Genomic DNA, 25,150 nt, shown 5'->3' on the forward strand with positions numbered 1-25,150 from the left:
AATACAATCATGCCAAGCACAAACACACTTGAAATATAATGAGAAATTATATAAAATTATATATAATATTTATACAAATTATATTAAGACTATATATAAACTGTGTTAGAACATATATTCTGAGCACAAAAGTAGTAACAAAAGACAGAAGAGACACTTTTCTCAAGCATAATAACCCCTAAGGTCTTTGTGTTTTTAGGGCCCCAAAAGCAAGCATTGGAGCGCTTGATTCAGTAATACTTCCTAACAAATTTTAAAGTACTGCCTAATTTCTACTAACTTTGCCGTAAGTAATTCTATGAAGTTATCAACAGACCAAGAAAGTACAAGGTGTCATGTCAAATACTGGATTGTTGAAATGAATACAAGATCACTTTCAAAATTCCAAGTACTATATTCAAAATATAAGTGATTTAGCAGTATTAGTTTTAAATATGAACTACATGTTCAAGAGACCTAAAAGTTAAGAACGTGCACAGTTAATAATCTTCTGAAAAATCAGTCTTGTTTACATTTAGCACCTTTAAAATGGAGGCTCTTAAAGCAACTAGATAATGACTAAACATCTCAGTCATTCTAAATACTTTATATAATTGCCCTTTCTTTGATGGTTTAACATTAGTTGCTGAACTACTGTTATAATGCATAATTTCTCATAATTTTACCTTTTCAGAAGTGTAATTACATATATTACAAAAGTGGCCAGATTCTTTGGAAAAAAATCCAAACAATCTCAATGAATTTCATAAGAAAATAGCAAAGATGTCTTTCATAATTCTTCCTATTATATATAAGCAACGAAGCAAAATAATCACAAAAAACAAGCATTAAAGAGATTATCAATGATAAAAGCTGCTCTAATCATCTGGTGTATTTGAAAAATGATTTAGGAATTAAGTAAAGTCATTGAGAAAGAATTTCTAATAAGAACTTGTCAAAAGTTAAAAACACAGACTAGAAAAAAGTTTTTAACTGTACCGTATATTTTAACTCCTATCAATCACTGCTAAAATAGTTTCAGAGTTTAATAAGCAGATATTTACCTGCTGGAACAAGACAATCTTTCCAATCAAAATATCCTGCGTAAATGCCAGGTTCTAATGACCCAACTATAGGATCTGCCTTGGATTCAATGTACATTTCAAAAAGTCTTTGGTCCAGCTCCTTCAAAGATTCCATGCTAACCTAAAAGAAAACCCAAAGAAAGAACAGAATACATAGTCATTAATTATAAGAATTACATCATACACCCCAGAACTTACACATTGTTTTCTTTGATTTTCAGCAAAAAGTAGCAATTACTTAAACATTCAATTCATAATTAACTTATATAAAAATGTAGGAATTTCCATATTATCATTCCATGCTAGTCAGTCCAAAATCCTTTTTCTGACTGTGGTTAGCTACAGGTATTTTCTGGAAAGGTGCAAGACATGCCACAGCAGGCAGATAATTCTATAATTGCCTAATGGCAGGATTTTTTCTGCCTATCAGGGAGGTATTGATCTTGCACTAACTTAACAACTGAATTTTGCCAGTGCTTTAAATATGATCATGCCCATAATAATTTTGTCATGAAACACAACAGTTTACTTAAAATAATTATAATCCACCAACTCTAATAATGCAATTTATCATTTTCTGCTCTACACTTGAAAACACATAGATTTATTAAATAACCTCTGATTTCTCAAACTGTCCATGTGAACTTCCCCACACTACTTTAAGGCCTCTCTGTACAACAGAGACAGAAGATGCAACTCCTGAACAGCAGCAGTATTTTTCTGTCTATTCAACAGATCTCAACACAGTTTTTAAGTACTCCACAAAACCTGAACACACTGAAAGCCAGAGGAAACATGAACATTTTTATCATTGTGTCTGAACAACTTTACATTTTATATAGTTCTATTTTATTAAACTTCTGTTGCTTACCTATGTTTTGCTTCTAAAGCAATTGCAGGACACAATGCACATCACAAAATGTTCAAGTAAAAAGTCAGTATCTTAATATTGTTATGGATTCGAAATGCAAATTAAATATGCTGAAAATGTCAAGTAACTTCTGGTTAAGTGTATTTATATTTATAAGTAAGAGCCTAAAAGATAGCCAAGTAAAGTTTTTAAACTGTTGCTCACTTTTCTCAACCACTAGGGAGAAAGCAGATAAATAAGGTCGGACAATTTCCAGAAGCAAAGTGCTTTAAATGGGAGGAAGAAGGTAGTGTTCTAGACCAACTCCAGAGCTCAGAAGGAGGAGGAAAGAAAAGAAGAATACCAATTCCTTATCATTGCTTTCCTTGTGAAAGAAAGACAAAAGGTTTAATCCTACAAGCCGCAGAAGAAGGGATGAATCCTATCCATTACAAGGACATCTCTAAAGCTTGTTCTCTTTTGGCATGCCTATATCGCTGGCTGAAGAGAAAACTGCAATTCTTGAGTAAGGAATAGACAGAAAGTCATTCCGGAAGGAAAATGTGAATTCCAGGGAAAGCAGAGATATTACTGAAGCCAAAGGAGCTGCCACGATCAGAAAAATTGGGGTGGTGATTAGAAACAAGAGATGCTACCACTTCCCTGATTTTCTACTTGATAAGCCTTCTTTGATTTGTCAAAGATGTATCTATATCCCAAAGAGGGGATTTTCATGACGTATTAAGAACTTGCCTCGGTCAAAGATCATGGCTGTATTTTTCTCCTTTCCTTTCCACCTCACAGCATGCCAACATCACATTTGAAAATGAAGGATACAACCAAAAATGTACAAAAAATCTCATGAAACCCTCATTTTCTCCTTACACAGAATCACAGAAATGTAAACCTGGATGGATTTAAAGAGATTAAGCAGTTCATTTGCTTATGATCAGGCAGGATAACTATCTTTTGACCATTCCTATTTAAGGTTGGAGCTAGTGGGAAAAATAAAATGGAAGTTCCATGGGGAAGTCCCTGCAAACATAGAGCTGTTTGAAGAATACCTGTGAAACCACAGCTCCAACTGTCCTGAACAAAGTATTTTAGAATTAATCAATTCTCCCTTCCACTTTTGCAGTCATTCAATACAAAAGATCATCTGCATAGCCAGTACAGTTGTTTTGCATGTTAGTCCTCTTTTAACTGCTTTGAGTCCAATGTGCAATTATGCAATGGTGGGTAACATTGTTTTTCGGCTGTCAGAAAGATTACAAGGAAGAATGAACAATTCATCTGAATGTTCTTCTGAGCCCAGGATTGGGGAGGGTGGTGGGGGGAAATGTCCTCAACAACATCCATTATTTATACTCAGTTTCTGGAGTCCTAAGTGGAGTAAATACTCTAAAAAAACTTCACTTGTCTCATTGTTATCTTTCTGCTGTGAACTTCCCTGTAATTTTGCATTAAAGCCATTTTGAGCCTTTATCTTAGCAATAACTTTGTATGTTACATCTGCCTAATCTAAACATCAGAACTTTGGAGACATTTCTATCCAAAAACTTAATCAACAACCTAGGATAAATGGTATGGGATAACTGCATTTTTCTACTTGCTAATTGACTAAAGACACTCATGATAAAAAGTTTTATTAAAGAATCTCCACAAAAAAACACAATAAAAAGAGCAATGTAGACATTAAACATAATTACTAATCCTGAATAAGTAACATAATTTGGCCATTTTTATGTAACTTAATATTTGGACATATTAAGAAAAAGATGGCAATAACAAATACTTAGAACATAGGAAAATCTCCTTAGTTACCATTTTACATTTTATTTCCAGAATATGTAGAGAATAATTCTCTACTAACGAATGCAACTTCGGAAAAAAACTCCCAAAAGATAGTTTTGAACAACATACATTACAAAGTTGCACCTTAAAATTCAATTTATACATCTAACGAATTAAAATGATAGTTTTGGGTCAGTCTTGTTATATAAAAGCCAATCCTCTTTTTTCAAAAATTTTGCCAATTCTTTTTTTGCAAAATTTTTTAATCTGCTAAACAACTAACTAAATTAAGAAACTTACGGAAATTCATGTGACAGGACAAGCAACGAAACAATCATCCAGCCCCCATAAACCCTGCATTTATCTCTGTGAAGTTCTAGCCTCCCTTAAAATTAACAAAGGATTCAAAAATAGCCATCTTAAGATGACTATCTAGCTATCCAAATACTCCCAGCTGGAATCAATGATTGATATGTACCATACAGGCAGTACTGCATCGGTCACAGTTTTCAAAGGGTTAACATAGATCTGACACAGTCACAAATTATTCTGCAACTTCAACATTTGAATTTTGTCATTGTTAAACCTACTAGACTTTTAAAGCCAATACTTTGATGTTGCTATACAAGAGAGAGTGCTTATTACATAATGGATGCCTCATTTGCTTATATAGTCAACATTTGCTTTTATAGTCAACACCCTAACTGTATCTAGCTCAACTTGGCTCTTCATTGCCCAGCAGCAAAGAATGCTGATATCCAGAAAAATTTTGAATGCTGTACTAACAATACAAGTCATATCAACTCCACTTGAATGTTATTCAAAATTACTTCAGCCACAGAAATTCAGACAGTATGCATGAAGAATGAGACTAAGGAAGCACTATAAAGTAGAAACATCAGTTTGGAGTGAAATATTTATTCTATACTGGAAGAGATAACATTTTACTTCCAAACAACAAATGCTTCTGAAAATAAACTAACTTTTGGTCCTAAGGATTAAGTCACAACATTTCTCATAAAAAATGATTAATCTTTACAAAAAGGAAGGAAAATGAGACTGCCGCCCACTTTGACATTTTCGTTCTTTGAAAAAAAAAAAAAAGATCTGGTTTATGAACAACAGCTATCAGTAATACAGATTGCCAGATGAAATAATTTATCAAGTATATTTTTGAGATAATGATCTTTTAATTCTGTGCATTAAGAAAACACAGTGACATTAAACAGCTTTACTTAGAAATCTGATAAGCTTTGCCAGTGAGCATACAAATCCTGAATAAGAGGTCACATTTTCTGTACTAGCTATTTAAGCCATATCGGAGCGCACACAGCCATACCATCACTGTTGTTGCATCCTTCAACTGATGCTTGGAATCCCACTCATTTGTAGAGGGCTTACTCAAGAGTCATTCTGGCTGTTTAAACACTTGCACTTAATTCCCACAGAAAGTAAAACAAATAAAAATGGTTTCATTCAAGCAATGGTACTTTACTTCAGTGTTCTCACTTACTTGAGTTATTTTTTCAACTCCTTGAAAGCCATGTTTCTCAAAATGTTCAGCTATATTTAGGAAGGTATGACGTTCCAGATAGCGGCAGTTGCTGAGTGCAATTAAAAGCCTTTGTTCCTAAAAGTGTGTTTTAAAACAGGAAAAATTATAATGATGAGAAAAAATATCAGAATAGCCAATACCAAAAATGTGTCAATTTTATTGATGGGGTGGCAGGCAAGGGACAGGGGGCAGTTGTATGATAAACACACTTATAAATAAAGTGGAGTTGACAAATATTTTTGTCAATAAAATTCTAAGAACTGAGCAAACATCAGATATAATGATTAAACCTGTATGTTTTTTCTTACGAGATCTGGAGTATTCACTGGAATATCTGTGACTAATACAGAACCATGGTTAAGACTCCTTTACAAAAATAAGATTGGGACAGCTTTCCAGGAAGATGTTTCTGGCTTTTACTTTGTTTCTAGAAATATGCTAAGAATTATGACCATCATAAAACGAAACCGAACACCATCTTCACTTTCATATGAAACTGGCTAAAACAAGGGAAGCAAAACAGGTACTGAACAAATGTATTTGCCCATTCTGAAATATTAAAGGGTTCAAAAGTACTTGATATAATTCCAGCAAGTTAATTTGAAAAATTCTAAGTTGCTCTAACTTATCTTTATTCTTCATTGATTTTTTTCTTTTTTAATCACAAGATCAAATGTATTTCACAATATGTTTTGGAGTTGAGATACCAGAATTGCCTTTCCCTGAGCTTGGTGCAGCAAGGCGTAGTTTCCAAATTGGAGACAAACAACCAAACAAAAAGATAGAACTACCCAAACTACAGTCTTCATTTTAATAATGACTTTCTGTGAAACTTTGCACAAACTACTTAGATTCAGTCTTCTCTCTTCCCTCTCCTTCTGCTGATGAAGAAAACTTTTTTTTTTAACCTCAGATGGCAGTTCAGGATCAACTATAGCATGAAAACAAAATTATTTGGCAATGAAATAATCATAATCATAGTTGAGATCTGATTAGGAATGATGTTGTTTTCACCCAGAAGAATTCCTGACAGCTTTGTCTTCCAGTAATATAACTGGATGAGTAATATAAAGATGTGCAGCTGCCTACTATTTTAAATTGTTATCAATTGGTATACAGAGTATTCAAAAAATAAGCATTTTAGAAATAGAGTGAAAAATCTTACATGGGTCACTTACTTTCTCTCTTCTCATTAGTCAACTGGGAAACAATATAAAATGCTCTGCCATTTACAGAAGAAAATTAATATGATACTGTGGAAACTAAATACTGCTTAACTGGCTGATATTTTTTACTTTAAAAAAGTTGTACCTTTAGAAATGAGGGAGAAAGGTGGGAACACCATAAAAAGTTACTTTGTGAGCAATTAATATCAAAGTTCCTGTGTTGTAAGAATAAAATGATATCAAGTATAAATTATTATAATCTTGTACTCGGAAACTTGGTCTAATTTTGCAATCTGTGATTATTCATTGCAGTGGAAATGCTAACTGTTTTTGTAAATGTGGCAAAGCTGGACTTCTTACAAGATTTAAAATCTGTAAAAGTAACCACACAAGAGGTTCTCACTAGGTTTCTTGCAGGGAACAAGTGCATTTTTAACATCAGTCGCTGGGTTACAAGAAAGTACACTAACCACCATTTAGTAATCAAAGTGCTAAGACTATTAAGAATCTTTTTTCGATTTCCTAAAAATAACTTTAAAAATGCAGAAAATTAGTACTTTCCATTAGTAAAGTGAGCTTTGGGGGAAAACTACATTACACTGAATATCTGTATCTTCAAGTGTTTTAAAAAAATAACTAATAATCAGACCAGTTCTTATCATTTAAAACTTAAGTGACACATCAAAAGTCAAATCCTTGTATGTTTCAAAATCGGTGCTATTTTCCTGAACTGAGTCGTGGTGTTTTAGTTTCTGAGGGGGACCTGGTTTCAAAAAATATTTTCATTAGTTATCTTAAGATAGTATACTAAGATATCATAAATACACAATGCTTTTTAAAATAGCCTTATTTTCAAGCCTTATATGTTTACATTTTCACAGTGTATCTAGGAAATGCCTCTGGAATACACAATTTATTTCTAAAAAAGAGAAACCAAAAACCCCAAACACCTAATAAAAACAAGGAACACATGTTAGGAACTTTGAGAAGTTTCACATCAGCTTTTAAAAACAGAAGCCAAACTTACTGAAGAAAGACTTGAGTCTTCATGAATGCTTCCAAACAAATCTGGAGATGAAACATCAACTGAAAGACTAGGAATATTGTTTAAAAAGTGAGTAGTATAGTGATTTTGAATATGTGATACATAGTAGATTCAAACTAACAGTTGGAACAGAAGACTGGAATCTTGTTTCAAACCCTCTCACACCTAACAAAGCAGCACAAGCTGCTCAATTTTTCTAAGATGTCCAGAAAGCCAGCAGGCGCTTTGTGGACAGACAGTACTACTTTAGCTGCAGACCTTCCCTTCTCAAAGTATTTTCACCTTGTCTAATTTCTTTGGTTTGCTGCAGATTCTGATCTGTTTTCTACACCTATCCAGCCAATAGAGGGTCATCCAAAGAGAAAATAAAAATGGCCTTGGAGGAGCAGTTAATTTGCCCCTCTCATGCATGCTGCAGGTACTGGCATTTGCCAAGCCCTTGGCTTTTAACAAAGAAATGACTGGTGCACTTGGAAGCTCAGACTCTTCTGAATGCTTCTGACTCTGAAATAAGTGGTTCATGTGCAATCATGGAACAAAGCTAAACTTTGAAGAATTTACCAGAACTACTGATAGATCCAGTCAAAACAAAAGGGAAGAGGAGTAAAGCAGAGGCTCTTCCTCCATGAGTAGACTTTATTTAGTGACAAAGAGAACTCATTCCACGTAAGCTAATGCCCAAACCAACATACCTAGTTCTAAAGAATACAACTCCCGTCACTGAACAAAATGGAGTAATTATATGTATACTGTATTTCATTATTTTGTGCAATATTTATTACATGATGCCACTCTATTTTGGCATAAAAAGCATCCACTCTTATTTCAAAGCATCACTAGCCAGAGGCAAAAGTATTCATAAGAAATATTTAATACTAAAGGGAGAAAACACCACCAACAAAAGAATTTGAGACTGACATTCACAATTTCAGACTACTACCAGTGGCTCACATTTATTTTACTTACTGTGCTGTATCTATGTCACCATCAGGTTTCGTGCTCAGTTGTTCCAAACAGTCTATAAAAACCTAGGTAACAATAAAACAAGTTCTACATTTTCTGCAAGACCCTCCCTGTGAAAATCTCAAATTCACTTTTATTACAGTCAACAGAAGCAGAATGATCACCATCTTTCATTGCCTTAAAGCTTATATACATTGGTAGAGAAACATTTTAGTTATGCCATTTGAATGCACACTCTAGATACCAAATATATTTATTTTGCTACTCTCCGTTCACTTGTGGCAAAAATATGTGTTTTTTTTGGTACTGTCTTTCATCATGCTAAGTGATCTCCATCATACAGGGTTAAAATTACGTGGTGAATATCTGCTGATTTGCAAAGAATGGTTTATTAATAAATTTCAAGTGATCAATCTAAACACAGATCCTAAGCAAAAATCATAGAAGCATCACTAAAACCCATTTTTCGTTTTGGAACATGACTTCTCAGTTTCACAATACTAAAATAATGGTTCATAAAACTGAAATATGCTATTACCTTATTTATAATATTTTTAAATAAATAATTTCAATTTTTTTAAACCAATATTGGTTTCTAATACAAAAATTAAAAGCCAGATCCTCAGCAGATGAAAACTGCCTTCGTTCCTTTCACTACAGGGGATCAGTGTTAGTTCACATCAGCTCAGCAAGCAGTTCAGTAAAGTTCTTTACATGTGATTTATACCCCTCTGACAATGTGATATCATCAGAGTCAGTTAGTAAGCTGTACATACTTTTAGAGTTAAACATTTCTCAGGATCCAAGGGTGTATCAGAGGAACAACATACTGTTATCACCTTAAGCTACCTTTTGGGACGTAGGTAGGGTGCAAAAAACACATTTCTGTTGCCCACTTATGTTGATAATTCCATACTTTAAAATACTTGAGTTACCTGCATGATCCCAATGCTCAGCTGACACACATCCTCCTGTGTTTTCTGTTGCTGGAAAACCTGATGATGCAAGTACATTATTTCAGTGGAACAGCTTCACATGGCTTTCTTCCCAAGGAAATGAGGAAAGAAAAGCATTATTAAAGCTAGTTACTTCCTTTTGTAATTTTGCTGTCAGAATCCCTGGAATCAGGAGAGCAGCCATACAGAGAAGCCATGCAAAAGCAACTGACAGCAGCCCTGAACCTATTCCTAAAGAGATGACACAGTTATGGGAATGACTGCTGGGACATGATGCCTCCTAGCTGAATGGTTTCAATTTTTCCCCACCCTAAAAACAAGGAAAGAGAGTATATGTGCAAATTACCAGTTTGACAAACATGAGGTGATAAAATGCTGAATGGAAAAAAGCTGTAGTACCGAGTACACCTGCTGCATATCATTGTCGGATAATGGAATTACAGCAAAAGCTCCCAGGGCATTCAAAGACATTTGGAGCCTGACAAGAAGGATTCACCATGAAGTGCACACTGCAGATTCTTTTGAAAAATGTCCATCAGGAAACTGGATAAGCTAGTCACAAAAGGTAAAAATAAGGAAGAAACGATACTCATACAGAGGGGCCCAACAGACTTTGGAAAAGTGTTAAGCTTCCTCACATCACTGAAACCAGAAAGAAAAGGTCAGTATCACATACAATTAGGATCTCAAGGTACTAAGTAGATAGAGACTACTGAAAATACCGATTTAGAACAAAGTTTACAGAAGTAAAAATCTGGATTTATGTTCTGCAAGTAGTCTGGATGCAATATTCAGTTAAGACTGGCTCCTGAGAATAGTTAACTTTTCTAATAAAGTCACATCTACTGCTATCTGAAAATTACATTAGTAGCATTTTCCTATAAGAGGAGCTTTAAAGATTTAAATACAGGTCTCATCTGCCCCATACACACACAATTCCCTCCCAAGCAAAGGAAATACAAATATAATTCTGGTAGCTAGCAACACAGAAAAGAGTATACATGAAGGAACCCTGTAACGTTCTGTGAAGGTTCTTGTTCTGAAACAAGTAATAATTTACATAAAAAGAAAGAAAACTAAAGTATAAATCAACACTTACGCTGGCCTCTCCAGGTTTGCAGTCCAGCACAGTTTTAAGAGATTGTAAGGAATGGATAATGCACTGTTCAAACTGGGATGGCTGAAAGAAAACAACTTTTTAGCTCCTAGATGAGCATGGCTTGTAAAATGTATACTATACAAGCAAACATATAAAAATTCCCATCCCATGCAGTAAGCTATTTGTTTTCAACTTATCCCAAATAAGGAAAAATCATGATTAATATACTACAAGAAGATCCCTCTGTAATGATGCACTTTCACACTTAAGTCAACTACGAAATTATTACAATAGATCAATGCACATTTTTCTCTGAGAGACTTCTCCACTGAACAGCCTCTTCTAAAAGTGCTGTGAAAAATTTTTATAGCTTGTTTCTAGTAGCATCTATAGACAATTGCATTATAGATACCTGTGACACATCCCCTTAATCTAAGTTGGGATAGAATTTCACCTTGGATATCTGAAATTTCTGCATTTTATTTCAGCACGAGATTTTTAAGAAAAGCAAAAGGAAATTGCTCTCATGAGGAGGAAAAGGGGGGCTTTTTTTTTTTAATGTTCAAATTACAAACCTAAAGTACAAATGTCTTGATGCATGCACCAATTTCACTGCGAAAGTGCAAATGAGTTCCCAGCATTAGACTCATTAGTCAGTTTTTCCTTGCCTTCCTCTCTTCCCTGTTAAATCACTCTTCTGAGACTGTCTGTTGGTATTAGGCAGGAAGCTGTTGAGCAGGGCAATGTGAAACACAGAGGTGTCACAGTTCTAGGAAAAAGGCCTATCATTCTATTGGATTTGGGTCAGACAGATGGACAAAAAGCTTCCAAGTCATTCTAGATGTCAACCTGGTTTGCATCCAGAAGATAGTTTCAGGCATGTTGTTTGAATGTCATCCATCTGAGGCTAAGGAGAAACTTTCACTTCGGTAAATGCTGGGGTGGAGGAGGCACACAAGACGGATGCCTGCAGGGCAACCTGAAAATCTTGAATAAAACCCACTAAGACAATCTCTATTTATTACTTTCAGGATTGGCTTAAAAGGCGAAAAAAACAACAGTAAAGTGCTGCTCCTTTTATTTTTGTCTTCACATAATAAAACATCACACTCAAGAGAAGGAAGCAGTTCAGATACATTAGACTTTGAATATTATGAATTACTGGAAAGTTGGTTGTGTCTTAGTGCATCTGTTACCTGCAATATAAATGTTAAGCAGGTTAGCAGCCAATATTTCCTAAGCATCTTAAAATATAGTTTCTATCTTAAGCCTAAAATGTCTCTAAAGGGACTCCCTCATCCTTGTTTATATTGGTTAATTTTTGCTACAATATTACTACAATCAACTGTGCTCTACTAGGCCATAATAATCTTGTGACTACAAAACTGTTACTACAAAACTTAACCAACTGCCACCATGTAAAATTTGGCATGCCTTGATCACAGCAATTCCATGCAGTGCCTCAAAAGCAGTTATCTATTAAAATACTGTACACAAGGAATTCATGGGTGATTTCCAAATGCACAAGAGGCTGTTAAGCACCTTTCTACAAACATGGCTTATGATACAGCAAAAGCACAAAGAATCAGAAGCTTTCTTGGCAGATCTCCCCCACCCCCCCCACCCCGCCTTCCATTTTACCAAAGAATAAATTGAAAAACAGAAAGGTTAAGGGACTTGCCCAAGTCACTGGCAACTGAGACTAAGACTGCAAGTTTTGAATCTGGTTATAATATTCTAATTACCCAGCAACACTCCTTCATACAATATGTATATTGTGATTGCTTCATGCCCTCCTACTCAACTTCAAACATATATTTATAGCAGCAAATAAGAAAAACTAAAAAGAAAAAAAGGCCTGTGGAGCATTCTCTAAGATAATATACACAATGCTACGTTGTCTCCCACATGCTCTTTCTGCTTTCGCAGATTGTTTTTAAGTCACACCTACAATGTTCTTGCTGTGTTTTAGCCATTACTCATTACTGTTTATTTCCAGAAAGCACCTCACTAATTTATTTGAACTTGGTTTCAAGTCATTTGTTGTCTGTGTGTAGGAAATCTCCCAAATTAGTTGCTTTTCAGTTCAATTTCTCATTATAACAGATAAGTGACCTATTTATTTAGCTACAAACCAATTCCTTGGTAGTGTGCCTACTAAGTTAGGGAGCCTTTAGACGTGAACTGAACTCATTGTGAACTTAAAAACAAATTCTTTACTTCAGTAAACCATCCCTAAAATAAGATGCTTAACAATGAAAGCTATTACTGTTTATCTCAGGGAAAATCAGACTAAAGGTCAGCAATAATTATTCTGACATATTTAAATAACCTCACTTAAGGCAGAAAGCCATGGTACATATCTTTATGCCCATATTTAATTTTTTGTCTCTCAATATGTGACAGAAATCCACAAAGCTTTTATTTTTGCATGTATCTTTTATATATGGATAGAGTCCCCTATAAATCAATGAGTAGGTGAGCTTGGACAGGGAAAAAAAAGACTTTTTCTATTTTTTATATAATGTATTTTAGATCCACTAATTCATCATGGACTGAAATATATTGCATAAAATTTGTTTAAAAAATTAATTATTGCAATACAGACCTCATTCTGGAAGTCCACTTACAAATCTTTCTGATATTTAGGGAGAAAACACTACTTATTTGTCTAAAAAAATTAAAATGTGAGGTTTGGTAAAGTGAGGGTTATTGAGATTTTTTATCATATATGAAATGCATGAAAATAAACTGTTATGTAAAAAAGCAATTTCTAAAAAGACTGTTTTATTCTGTTAGTGGTCGCTATTTGTTTTGGATAGTTTTACAAATAATAATTAGTCCCACTGGCCTACAAACCATAGAGCTTCTAATTGTCATCTACTTTGGTCCTAACTTTCACTCATAGAAAATGGAGTTCATCAAGGAGTTTTTCAACACGAACCTTGTACACACAGAGTATGTACCACCAGTGTGAAAAGAAATACAGATACCACTCAGGAGGTGAAATGGCAAAGTCTCCAGATAAATGGGAACTGGTTAGAATATAGACATCAGAGAATTTCTTTGCAATAAGTAGTGCTAAAAAGCACTCTTTTTACAATTCTGTTAGAGCCATTCCCCAAGTAAAACAGTGCTGCTTTTGAAAGACAAGAGACTATGCATCTCAAAGACCAAAATCAAAAGTTTCCTTTGTTTCCTGCTCATGCCATTTGTGGAAGTAAAAATGCAGCAGGATATGAGTTTTCATTTTATTGGTAGCATGTCAGTACTGCACATCTAACTCAAACAATGTTCTCTATGATCATCCCAGCACAATTAAGGAGTTATTTTATCAGTAACTTTACATTTGTTTTTTGCACTTTAGAAAATATCACTATATAGTAATATCATTGTCATGCAATTTTAAAATGACTTCAGGCATAACAGTTTAAGAAGTACAAATAAAAATCTTGAAAGAGTAAGAAAGAAAAAATGACTTTGCATTTGGTCATTTGGTGATGGGATCTATAAGTGTATAACTATCTAAACAAAACCAACTGCATCTTTCTTTCTACATTTTCATTATATTTTAATAAAAGTACAGTCACCTCTAAAAACACATAAACAAAGTCCAAAATAATGCAAGTCTTTGGAAAACATACAAACCATTTTTGTAACACTTGCAAAAAAAAAAAAAAAAAAAAAGAAAAGAAAAAAGAAAAAAAAAAGGTGCCTATAAGACATGCAAGTATACCCACCAAAGATGTCAAACCTTCATTGTCAACAACCCAGTCTTCCTTTTCAGCTAGCCTCTTTATATCTGTGTGTGAGAAAGAGAGAGAGAAAGAGAGAGAGATAGAGAGAGATGTTCATTTTCATTATTAAAAACTCCTTGAACTTGAAAAGATAAACCACAGACACTGGGTCTGCAATGACTAGGCATACAAGCAAACAGCACAAAAAGCTTCAAAGATTTCAGCCTTCTCAAATGACTAAGAACAGAACATCTACATGACATGCTGGTTGCTTCACGTAGAGAAGCGTATCAGGGCAAGAGTTGCACGAAGCCCACCTTTACTGGAAAGCTTAAAGTTAAAGGAATATTGTGAAGGCTATTGAGAAAGGCTTTGTTTTTTGGTCCCTAGACTATTTTATTGCAGCTCTCAATTAAAAATAGAAGTACTAGTGCCTAGCCTTTTAGCAACTAAAAAAAGGACAGCATACAACTAATATTTAATATCTGTAAAGAGACTTAGAGTCCCCATTCAGAGTCAAGGGGTCCATGGTGCTAGACTTTCTTCAAAAATACATGAAGGCATACTGTATGTACTACTGTGTCCTGAAAGGCTTAAAATAGAAAAGAAAATAAAAGAAGAGGGTGAGATGGAAGCACTTATCAAAGACATAAACTCTGTATCTAACTATATATTTCAGGATATCCTCATTTACCCTTGGATCTTGGTCATTCTGTACTGGAAGCTTTATTTATTTATTTTTAAAAAGCCACTGTCATGGTATAAGAGCATATGCGGAAAGCACTCTTCTGCTCTTCAAAAGGTGCCAACTTCTATAGGATCACCTAAACACTGAAGCGAGCTGGAGTTAAGACAGGATGTGAATTAAAAGCTCATGCTCTTTAACAGAGTTCCTTTGTGGACATACTTATTTTGCAGCATCACTTGTTTTAGCTCAATCAGCTTCCAAACAGAACTGTGATGAATCGTGCATAATTCACACGGACTTTGACATACAGTTTATCATACACAAATTTCTCATCAGAACTGTATGTACTTCTTGAAATTCCCTTTTAAAAATGAAATAATTCAAATGAATTATCATCTCCCCAAGCCCAAGAAAAGAGGATAACTAATACATACTGAAAGGTATTTTCATTGCTCTTGATATTTTAATTAGCTAAATTAAGAATAGCTTGGGTAAGGTGTAATATCTTGCAGTTCTACTTCCCATGTAAGTATAGTCTTAGTGAGGACAAAACGCATTAAAGGGGTTGCATGAAACAATTACTCTGCTCATTTTCCTATTTAGTAAACCTCTTATTCAACTGATATTTTTGTGAGGCATTTTTTGTGAGGATATTTTTGTGAGACACTGGTCAGCCTTTACATGTTTTTGCTGCTGTTCTTCCTTCTCTGAATTAACACAAATACAAAAGAAACATACTACATTTCTTTCTCGTATGTCATTGTTCACCAAATTCCAGTCAAATACATTCACGTAAACCCCCTGCCTAATCTAGCATTCACATAATTTGGCTTTCATGACCTTTATGACCAGTGATCATACCCGAGATGGAAAGAACATAGATAGCTTTTCAGGGCCAGCATGAGTATATAGTGTTTATCATAAGACAACAAGAAAACCCAGTGCGTGGGCAGATGTGTCCTATTTCAGCAGCTAATGGTAGAGTGCTCTATTAAAAATTGTAACTGATCTGAATGCCTCTACCAACTTATAACATGCAGTAAGAGATGAGATTGAACTTTGTATCAGCAGTCTATGCAGCTTATATTTCAGAGAGACCATAGAGGGAGATTCAAGCCCAGAAGGAGTCTTTTTGACTAATATATTAGAGGTATAAATATATCTGCGATCCATTTAGGTAGCTCCATGAAAATATCCATTAACTGTTCTTTCCCTGGTTCTCTAAAAATAACAGTTTCTCCAAGGACCCAGTTGATATGGTCCTGTCCAGAAAAAAAAAAAAAAAAATCTAAACACATTCAACTTAGGCAATTTTGCTTTAGTCAGTGAAGAACAAAAAAGGAGACCTGCAGATAGATACACACAACGCGACAACATGAAATGAGAATCACCATATAGGCATGCATATTTTCTTTTCTCCTGATTGATGCTGTGGCCAATACACAGAACTGCTTCACTGACAGGAGATCGAAGAAGCAGTTAAGGAAGGCTGGTATTATTGGTTAGCTGAGAAAGACATTCATTATCCAGCCAAAAAATACCAGCATACTAAGGGCTTTGATCTTTTTGGATTCAAGAAAGAAAAGTATGAGTAAAGATATGCAGACCAAATGCAGAATCATTCACATTCAGACTGGTAAGTCTGCTTTATTAAAAAGGTAAGGTACAGAACACTACAAGAGTTTTTTCTCCACAAAACTAATGTGACGAGCAATCAGGACATAAGATGCCGAAGTTCTGGATCTGAATAAGGAATTGGGCTATAGTTATGATACAGAAAGATAGACAGAACTAGAAAGGCAACAGGCTTTCTGACAGAGCTTCACCATAGCCACATATCAGCGCTCTCTGGGCCAAACTGGAGAAGCTAGGTGGATAGCGCCCAGAGATCGGATACACCAGGATTGTCAGCAAACTGATCTGCAGCTAGATACTTCCTTTCTCTGAAAGGGTCTTGAAACTGAGGAACCATTCACAGTTCCTAGAAAGAGGGTAGATCAGTCCAACAGGACATGCTGATGTCATGAAAAATGAATGTTCATCACCAACTATTTTCAACCCCCCCCCCCCCCCAAAGCAAAGACAGAAAGCCAATCACAAGTGTGCTTGATGAGCAAGGACAAAAGAGATGTCTTCACACCAAGTGAAATCTGAGACAGTGGTAACACTTTCCCTACAGAGTTTTAAAAAGGCAAGAAAACCTGTGTACTTTTATGGCCAGCTAACTTGACATTAATGAAGGAGAGACAAGAGACAAATAGAGAGCCAAGAACACAACTCAAATCCACACGCATTGATTTTACCAAATAAATCATAGCAGTCTTGTGGGTTTTGTCATTGAAAGGTTGGTTAATTAGTGTAGCCACCTGCACTTCGCACACTTACGTCTTGAGTAAAGCACTTCGCTTTATATGTCAGCCTTCGATATAATGATAAATCATGTGTTACAGATTAAAAATTATATTTAAAGATCCCAAAAAGGAATTGTCTATAGAGAATGAACAAGAAACATGCGAGTTTACAGCTAGATTCTACGGGGATTAGAATAGCCTGATATTATTCAATATTTTGTTAACAGTTGAAGTGAAAATTTTCCAGCTTTTCCCAATTAGATTTAGCAGGCGAAGACTACCACAGTGATCGAGAATGAGGAGTACAGGGCATTTGCACAGAGAGATATAAACTGGGCCCAGTCGGATGAAGAATGTTATAATCCAACCTTGGTACACTCAGAAACAAAGAATGAGGTTTCCTATCTGGTTTTAGTGAGCATTCCGAAAATACAGTAAAACACAAAATACTAGAGTATCAAGGTAGCTAATGTTAAATGTATAAAAGGGAGTAAAAGAAAATTCTCTTTGTAGGTGTAAATGGTGAAATAGATACTGGACAATGTAATAGATACTTTTATACCACACTAAAAACTGAGGAAGGTGAAGAACAGTACACAGAAGTAAGTTGCAGCCTGGAAAAGAATACTTCCCTGGGATGTGTCAAAACAAAGAGTAAAATGACACCTGACTGTGATATATAATGAACCACTGGGTAATGAAAGTACTGGCTCCAGCAAAAAAATGAATAGCTGGAAATTCAGTCTGCAGACATGCAATTATGAAAAAAAGGCATAAACTTTTCATGGTCAGGGTAATTAGCTTTTTTGGGGGGGAACCCCAAAACCTACTAGGTGAATTAGTGGATTACTCTGCCTTGATTTTAGACATGTGCTTATTTCTGGAAGATTTACTTCATTCAAGTTCAAGTTTTGGGGGACAATAAAATATAATAAAATAAATGGAAGTATGGCCTCTTGCACACAAGGTTGCATTAGATTTAGTGAATGTGTTATTGGCCTTGAAAATCTAGATATTTATGGCAAAAGCTGTGTAACATTAGGAAGTTCAGGGACCAAATCATTAGTAAAAGGCCCTGGGAAAATCACAACTAGAATATTACATGATCTTCTTGTGTTTTTTTGTTTTTGTTTCCATTTTATAGAAGAACTCAAAAAAGAAAATATTTCCAATATGGAAAAGCTGCATCAGGAGATAAATCACCTGCATTTTAAAACTGTCTCAACCCAGAGGAGATGGATCTAACTATTATATCCATTGGATTAAGGGAAGAAAAGACTCATAATACACAGTGCCATCAGAATGGTAAACATAGAGACTTGCAGCCTTTTATTACCTTCAGCTGTATGTTGTAAGGTCACTATAATGCAACGCACACGTAGATCCAAAATAAGATCCTGGATGATCTGAAGCATATCATTGGGTATCTCAAAGGCAGTAAGAGACTCAGAACTAAGCCTGAAAAGGAAATAAAATGAAGCTAAAGTGTAAACCTGCAGTGTTTTTTTTAAGCTTATAAGACTTCATAAAGTTTTGGGGGGAGGTTCTGCTTGTAAATCTTCTGTGCATGTGAATACAGCAGTTGCATCCCCAGAAAGCCTTTGAAAGCTTGTTATCCCAATTAGAGAAGATAGATTATTTGCTTAAATCAGATGCTGAAAACATGCAAATACAGTTGTTTTTTCTGTAACATTACGATAATGTCTCCATAGGAACATGCCAACTTTTCCCACTACCCTCTTGCACTTCCCCACCTGCCTGCCTGGCATCCATCTACTTTCTTACAATCTAAGAATAAGCCCTCCGGAGCAGAGGCAGCTTTTTTGCTATATTTATATAAATGCCTAGATCATACGCTAGGTCTACAACTGGGATTTAAAGGTATTGTTTACTTATTTTAGAACAGTAACAGTCATCAACAGTCTGCAATAAATAGTGATGTGGAGGTATATCGCATCACAAACGTATAGAATTAAGGGGCTAAAAGGAAATACAGCTCCTGCATCACCTGCAGAATGAGGAGCGAGTCCATTCACTCTTTTCCTCCCAGCTTTGATGGGAGACCAATCATCGGCTATTGCAGGAGAGGATGGAAACATTCTTTTCTATTTTTCATGCAGGAATAGTAACACAATCATTTCTTACAAGGAACAGCATTCAAGCTTTTAACCAAAAGGCTGCAGTTGTGCTCAGCGTTTAGGTAGACACACAAAGTGAGGCTTACTGCTTTAATCTAACAGCCTTTGCTGTTTCTTCTGCTGCTAACACAAGCAAGGTACATGTACTAGAAATTGCTTAAGAACAGGAGTAGGAATGTTTCCAATCATCCGCCTGTAGGTTCTACTTCTTTACGCTTGGTGTTGGTCATAAACCATACATAAAACCCACCTAACTGCATTCCAACTCTGCAATGTTACTCCAAAAAATGTTATTCTGACCCCAACTGCTGTTTGACCAGTACAATTACTGAATTAGTAGATTATATAAATTTGCATTATCTCAGTCAGCCAAGAAACACAGGATGTAAGCAGCAGCCATCTGTGAGAAGTTTAAGTGACTTTAGACTGCATAAAAGTTCTGTACTTAGAGTTGATTTCTTTCCCAAGGGAGCACTCAGCTGTCACAACCCTCAGACCTTTTTTTTCCTCATACCACTTGCCCTACCAAATACATGCCTTTCTATCCCTACAATGAAGCAAAGGTCTTGCAAATAACATCTTCACCTTATTACATATCATTTATCCTCGAGCACCTACCCATATTGCACCAATGACAGTGCGGTACAAGTGAAAGTGCAACCCCACTTACCGCTGTATGATACATATGTACAAGCAGAGAAATTAATACTGCATAGCTCTAATTCCAATTTTTTGTTATCTGATTTTGTAAAGTTTAGCATTCTTGAATACAAGTAGAAAATACTAATTAATTTGTGAAATAACTGAAAACAGCAAAATCTTACCACGTGCTTCATAATGACTATATGTTGGAAGCCATAACAATATGACCTAAGCTATTACATAACTTTGCAAAAAATAGTTTTTTTATGCAATATGTAGATGATTCATGAGAACAGTCCACCTTCTTTGACAGTGGGAGTCACAGGAATTTATCAGCTTGTCAAAGAACGCTGGGGCTTGAAAAGGAGACCTCTATTACCTGCAGACCTTGTTATCACTGTTCTGTACCCTATCATGGTCTTCAGTGCCTCCTTTCCAGATTGCCTCTGCTCTTCTCTACTTTTGACTACTTTGGATTTATAGCTCATTCCCGCAAAGTGCCAGCACAGTCATCAGTAACAATGTGAGGTGGGAAAAGAGAGTGCAAGGAAGAGAGAAGTCCCCCAACTCTCAGTTCTAGTATTCGTCACCAGAGCAGTGGCCGTAAGACAAGTGGGGAACCTTTAGAAAAGAGCCTTTATATATCTTATCATCTAAAATTGGCTCATACCTTGGATGGCGAGATTCTAGAGCAGAACCAATGTTCAAAGAATCTGTTGGTTAAATTTCCAAGTCAACATTACATCTGTGCAATCAGCAAATTTTAGAATTTTGTAATCTGAATGAAATTGGATTGCTTTTCATAAAAGGGCAATACTGATGTCAAAGTGTTTTCCCTCTCCTCCGTACAGCTTTTCATCAAATGACAAGTCCATTCCTTCTTAAACTGGAAGGTTTCCATAAAACTCAGCCAGAGTAAGAAACTTCACATTGAAATTTTTTTCTGAATGGTTAATGTTCAGTTAATGCAACTGACAACAGACTTCAGGAAAATGTTAAGCAGACTTAACAGGTATAACTGCCAGCTCCATCTGCAATAGGAATTATCTGAACATGACTACACCCCTTTCTCTTTGCTCTGTGTGCTTTGCTTGCTATCTGCTTTCAAACCTGCAGATAAAAAGTGCTGCACCATATACAATTTTTTGAAAGATACTGACAGTCTTTACATCCTTGATAGACAAATGGAAGCCAATATTGTACATTTACTAAGATATTTTGCAATTTATGATGTACGTATTACTAAGTTCACGAACAAAATTACATAATTATAAGTAGAATGACATTATAAGCAGGGGTATCATCTTACATAAGGCAACTGTAAGCTAAACTACAATTCAAGAATGACACTATTGCAGAGATGGGAAAATGTGTAGGAAATGAAGCAGACAATTGCAAAGCTGACCGCTAAGTTCTACCCTAAAGAATCAAATCCCCTCTCATTAATGAAGTATCTACACAGTGCCAGGCAAATCATTTATTCAAACTCTTTCCTGAGAGGTTCTGAAAAAAAAAAAAGATCATTATGTAGTAAGGATACAATATGAGACATTGTGAATTAAACTTGCACACAAAATCCTAAATCTGCCATAAGCTATCTTTTCTGATCCTACTTTTGAAAGCATTAATATTCTTACTAGCAGGTTTTTTAATGCAATAATTAAGACAATTTGACTTAAAGCATATACATTCCAGGAATAGCACCATATTGTAAACAAACAGCTCCATTTACCTTACAGTCTGGATAACATGTGTTAACCACTGGCCGGAAAGTTCAGATTTCATCTCCCAGCCACCATACTGTCTTGATTCTCCTTCTCTGAGGCTAAATGGAAGCAAAGCTCCACGGATAAGTTTTACCAATGAGTGCATCACTTCCTGAATCATTTTCTGCAACAGAATAAGGGAGAAAAAAAATCAAGTAAAAGCTGTATGAATATGCTTGATCAACTGTGTACTTGCTATACACAACAGATGGGGCTCCACATGACAGAGAGTAGGGGAGAAGGAAGTTTAAGGGCATACACTTGACTAAACAGTAGCTTTGTTGCACAGAGAAGGCTGTGGCTTTTTCACGGCAGAGTTGAAAATTATTTTTGAGAAAACACCCATAACTTGGGGTATCCAGCCTGAAACAAACAATTTAAGAAATCTGATCTTCAAGTTGGAAATCTTTCTATGAAGGACCACTAAAAGAAAGCAAGGTTTTCCTCCCATAACTTACCTTGAAATCATTTTGTCTTTGCCTGGCATTTTTCTTTGATCTTTCCATTTGGCCAGATTTTTCAGCAGTCTTGTGAAAATGAGAAAATTGAAAAGTGTAAGTATCTCATAACCACTGTTGAAAATAATTCTGAAAAAAGGAGTTTCAAAGTGAAGAAGTGAAAACTGATCACTCACTTTATGATGTACTTACAAAAACTAACATGACATTTCAATAAGCAAAGACAATATACATCAACAAACTTCCCATATAGTACATCAATCTGCTAATGTTTAATCCTGAGGAACAACATCCATCTAAGGCAGAGAAAAGCATAACAGCAGTGCAAATAGTAGGAACTTCATGAGGGCAAACTATTCTCATTAGAATGTTAATGAGATCTAAACTGTATCATTCAATTGTGCATCAAGTTTGTATGAAGAAACTATTAGGTTGTCAGCGTGAAAGCTGCCTGGAGAAGGACATTGATGTAAAGCGAAAGACGCCTTGGAATGAGGGCAATTGGGAGTTACAACATGTACGTGGGAGAGTTGTTTGGTTTTTTTACGAAACAGCATTTTGCTGAAAATTCTCTTTAAATAATTCAATTAACTGTAAAAGAGACTGCAAACTAATCAGCATCTTGATGGACAGTTCTCATTTTTGAAAACTGAGGAACGTGAGTAAACTTTGCATACGACAGTTACAGTTGAAGAAAAACATGGTTTGACTAATAGTCTTCCTGTTTGTAGTTCTAACCTTTTGTGGAGTCTACTGAGAACACAAAGCAAATTATACCGAAAAAGTTATTTAAAATACTGGGTTACATGCAGATGTAAAATCTTATAGTTAGAATATCTCCTAATTTTATGTATGTACAGCAACATCTACTGGACAAGAGGTGCAATAGCATAACTGTAGTTAAATTCATTTTCCTCAAAGAGAACCAGTATATTTTCAAGTCACTAACTAAACGCTGTATTTTTTCAATTCCCTCTTCAGCTAAAACTTTTTTTTTAAAAAGGTAAAATTAATAATTTCTAGTGAGCATAAATTATGGAAAAAAAATTAAAACTACAACTGCATAACAGTTTCATAAAATACATAGCAATGAAACTGTCTGTTGTACTTTAAAGCTCTGAACAGTACAGTTTCAGGCAAGGAGAACAATGCTCGAGAATTACTGCTGCACCTAATACCTACTTCTCTCTTTTAATGACATCAAAAAATAGAAAGCTTGTATTCCTTTAAACCTATGGTGTCAACTTAAAATTCACACTGTTTTATAGTTGGATTAAAGAACAACAAAAAGTACAGAGATCTTTGATACCTTTTTTTCTCTTAGTGGTTTCGTTGAAGACCAATCTTAAACCCTTCCTGCACAGACAGACCAAAACTATTTTGTGGTAAGACCAACGGTTACTATTCACATATGCTACTTCACCTAGAGTGATTCAAAGAACTAAACTTTTTAAACTGCTGGAAATATCACGTAAATCTTTAACTGACAATATTTTAAGGCATATAACTAACCTTTCAGAAGTAAAAAGAAAACCCCCAGAAAACAAAAAAACCCTACAACCTGAACAAGACAAAATAAATACAGTTTATTATTTATAACTGGGGATTTTCTTTCTGCATTTTTTTATTCAAGTCCTCAAGACACTTGAAGTTAAATGAAATGATCCTCTAAGTAATTTTCACAGGACTTTTCTCACAAAACAGTTGCAATTATTTTGCTTCCAGAATGGCAACAAATAGCAAGAAAAATGTTAAAAGGAATTTCTTCAGGGACAATTAAAATCTGCATGGTTTTCTACAGAAATACCTATAAACCTTGTGTCTTGAATAAGAGGCTATGAAAGAAATTCTTAGATACTTTTAGAGAGGTTTTCTAGCTTATGCCACTGGCTCCTCCCACGCTTTCTCAGTTGATTTGTGGAATGCAGAGCACTTGAAAGGACCTGAGGGCACAGCCCTTCCTTCCTTTCCCAAGATTTTGGCTAGGTCTTCCATAGGGACAAAAGGAACAGAAGAAATCAAGTGGCTGGGGGTGAATTTCTTCAAAGCTCAGAATCTAGTCCAACAGAAGTAGAGTACATTTATCTTAGAGACTAACAGGAAAATCACCTCCTACTTTTTTACATGGAAACAATGTTTTGATCAGACATTACATAAATTCACTCTGTTTTCCACTTGCGCTCACGTTCACAAGCAGAACTTCTGAACTTTGTTTACATTTTAAAATGCTTTTTTAGTTTCTCTAGAAATTGCTTTCTTTTTCATTGTACTTGCAGAGAAAAAAAAAATCACAGTAACCTACAGGTGAATTTGTAAAGTTTTATTTCCAATAGTATTGTTACCAAACATAAAGGCTGTCATTTCCTTTATGAAATGAATGATTGTTGGAAAAATCAACAGTACCAAGTTTTATTCTTGATTCTACTTGCTTCACTGGATGCTGTCCATAAATGTTGTGTCTTTCAATTTTATTGTTTCTAAAATGAGGATAATGAACAGAATCTATTCACTGGGGCTATAAGGATCTATATATTGCATTCAACATATACAGGGTTATAGTACTCATCAGTATCATTACATGAAAACACTATATTGATTTACAGACAGCAGCAATAAATAGAATGATAGCTTAAAAATTAATTTGTTAGTTAGCCAGAGAACACAGAAAATGACAAAATAAGCTTCTAAATTTTCTAAATTTGTTTTATTTTCTACTAAAGCTGCAAAGAGTAGCAGTTAGTTGTGGCTGTAGCTTTGCTTTAGGGATAACTTTCTGGTGAAGCTGTGATGACTTAAAGATGTAAACACAGCTGGATACAGTAAGGAGGGCAAATTAAAGACTATCTTAACAGATCAAGTGACACATCTACAATTAAAC

The 25,150-nt window shown here is 35.2% G+C and overlaps 1 protein-coding gene across 3 annotated transcripts in view; it reads right to left on the reverse strand.

Moving 5' to 3' along the window:
• Positions 1 to 25,150, reverse strand: part of EXOC2 (exocyst complex component 2) — a 139,021-nt gene that overhangs the window by 39,270 nt on the left and 74,601 nt on the right. For all 3 annotated transcript variants that reach the window (XM_026114852.2, XM_026114850.2, XM_064507100.1), the window contains 10 exons: positions 22,273 to 22,341; positions 21,781 to 21,938; positions 18,605 to 18,726; positions 14,233 to 14,294; positions 10,493 to 10,573; positions 9,373 to 9,432; positions 8,441 to 8,502; positions 7,457 to 7,523; positions 5,222 to 5,338; positions 1,044 to 1,185 (listed from right to left, as the gene is read on the reverse strand). In XM_026114852.2, coding sequence (XP_025970637.2) covers positions 1,044 to 1,185; positions 5,222 to 5,338; positions 7,457 to 7,523; positions 8,441 to 8,502; positions 9,373 to 9,432; positions 10,493 to 10,573; positions 14,233 to 14,294; positions 18,605 to 18,726; positions 21,781 to 21,938; positions 22,273 to 22,341 — 940 coding nt within the window. The remainder of the gene's footprint in view (positions 1 to 1,043; positions 1,186 to 5,221; positions 5,339 to 7,456; positions 7,524 to 8,440; positions 8,503 to 9,372; positions 9,433 to 10,492; positions 10,574 to 14,232; positions 14,295 to 18,604; positions 18,727 to 21,780; positions 21,939 to 22,272; positions 22,342 to 25,150) is intronic.

Source organism: Dromaius novaehollandiae, chromosome 2 (genome assembly GCF_036370855.1).
Source record: "Dromaius novaehollandiae isolate bDroNov1 chromosome 2, bDroNov1.hap1, whole genome shotgun sequence".
NCBI classification, from domain to species: Eukaryota; Metazoa; Chordata; class Aves; order Casuariiformes; family Dromaiidae; genus Dromaius; species Dromaius novaehollandiae.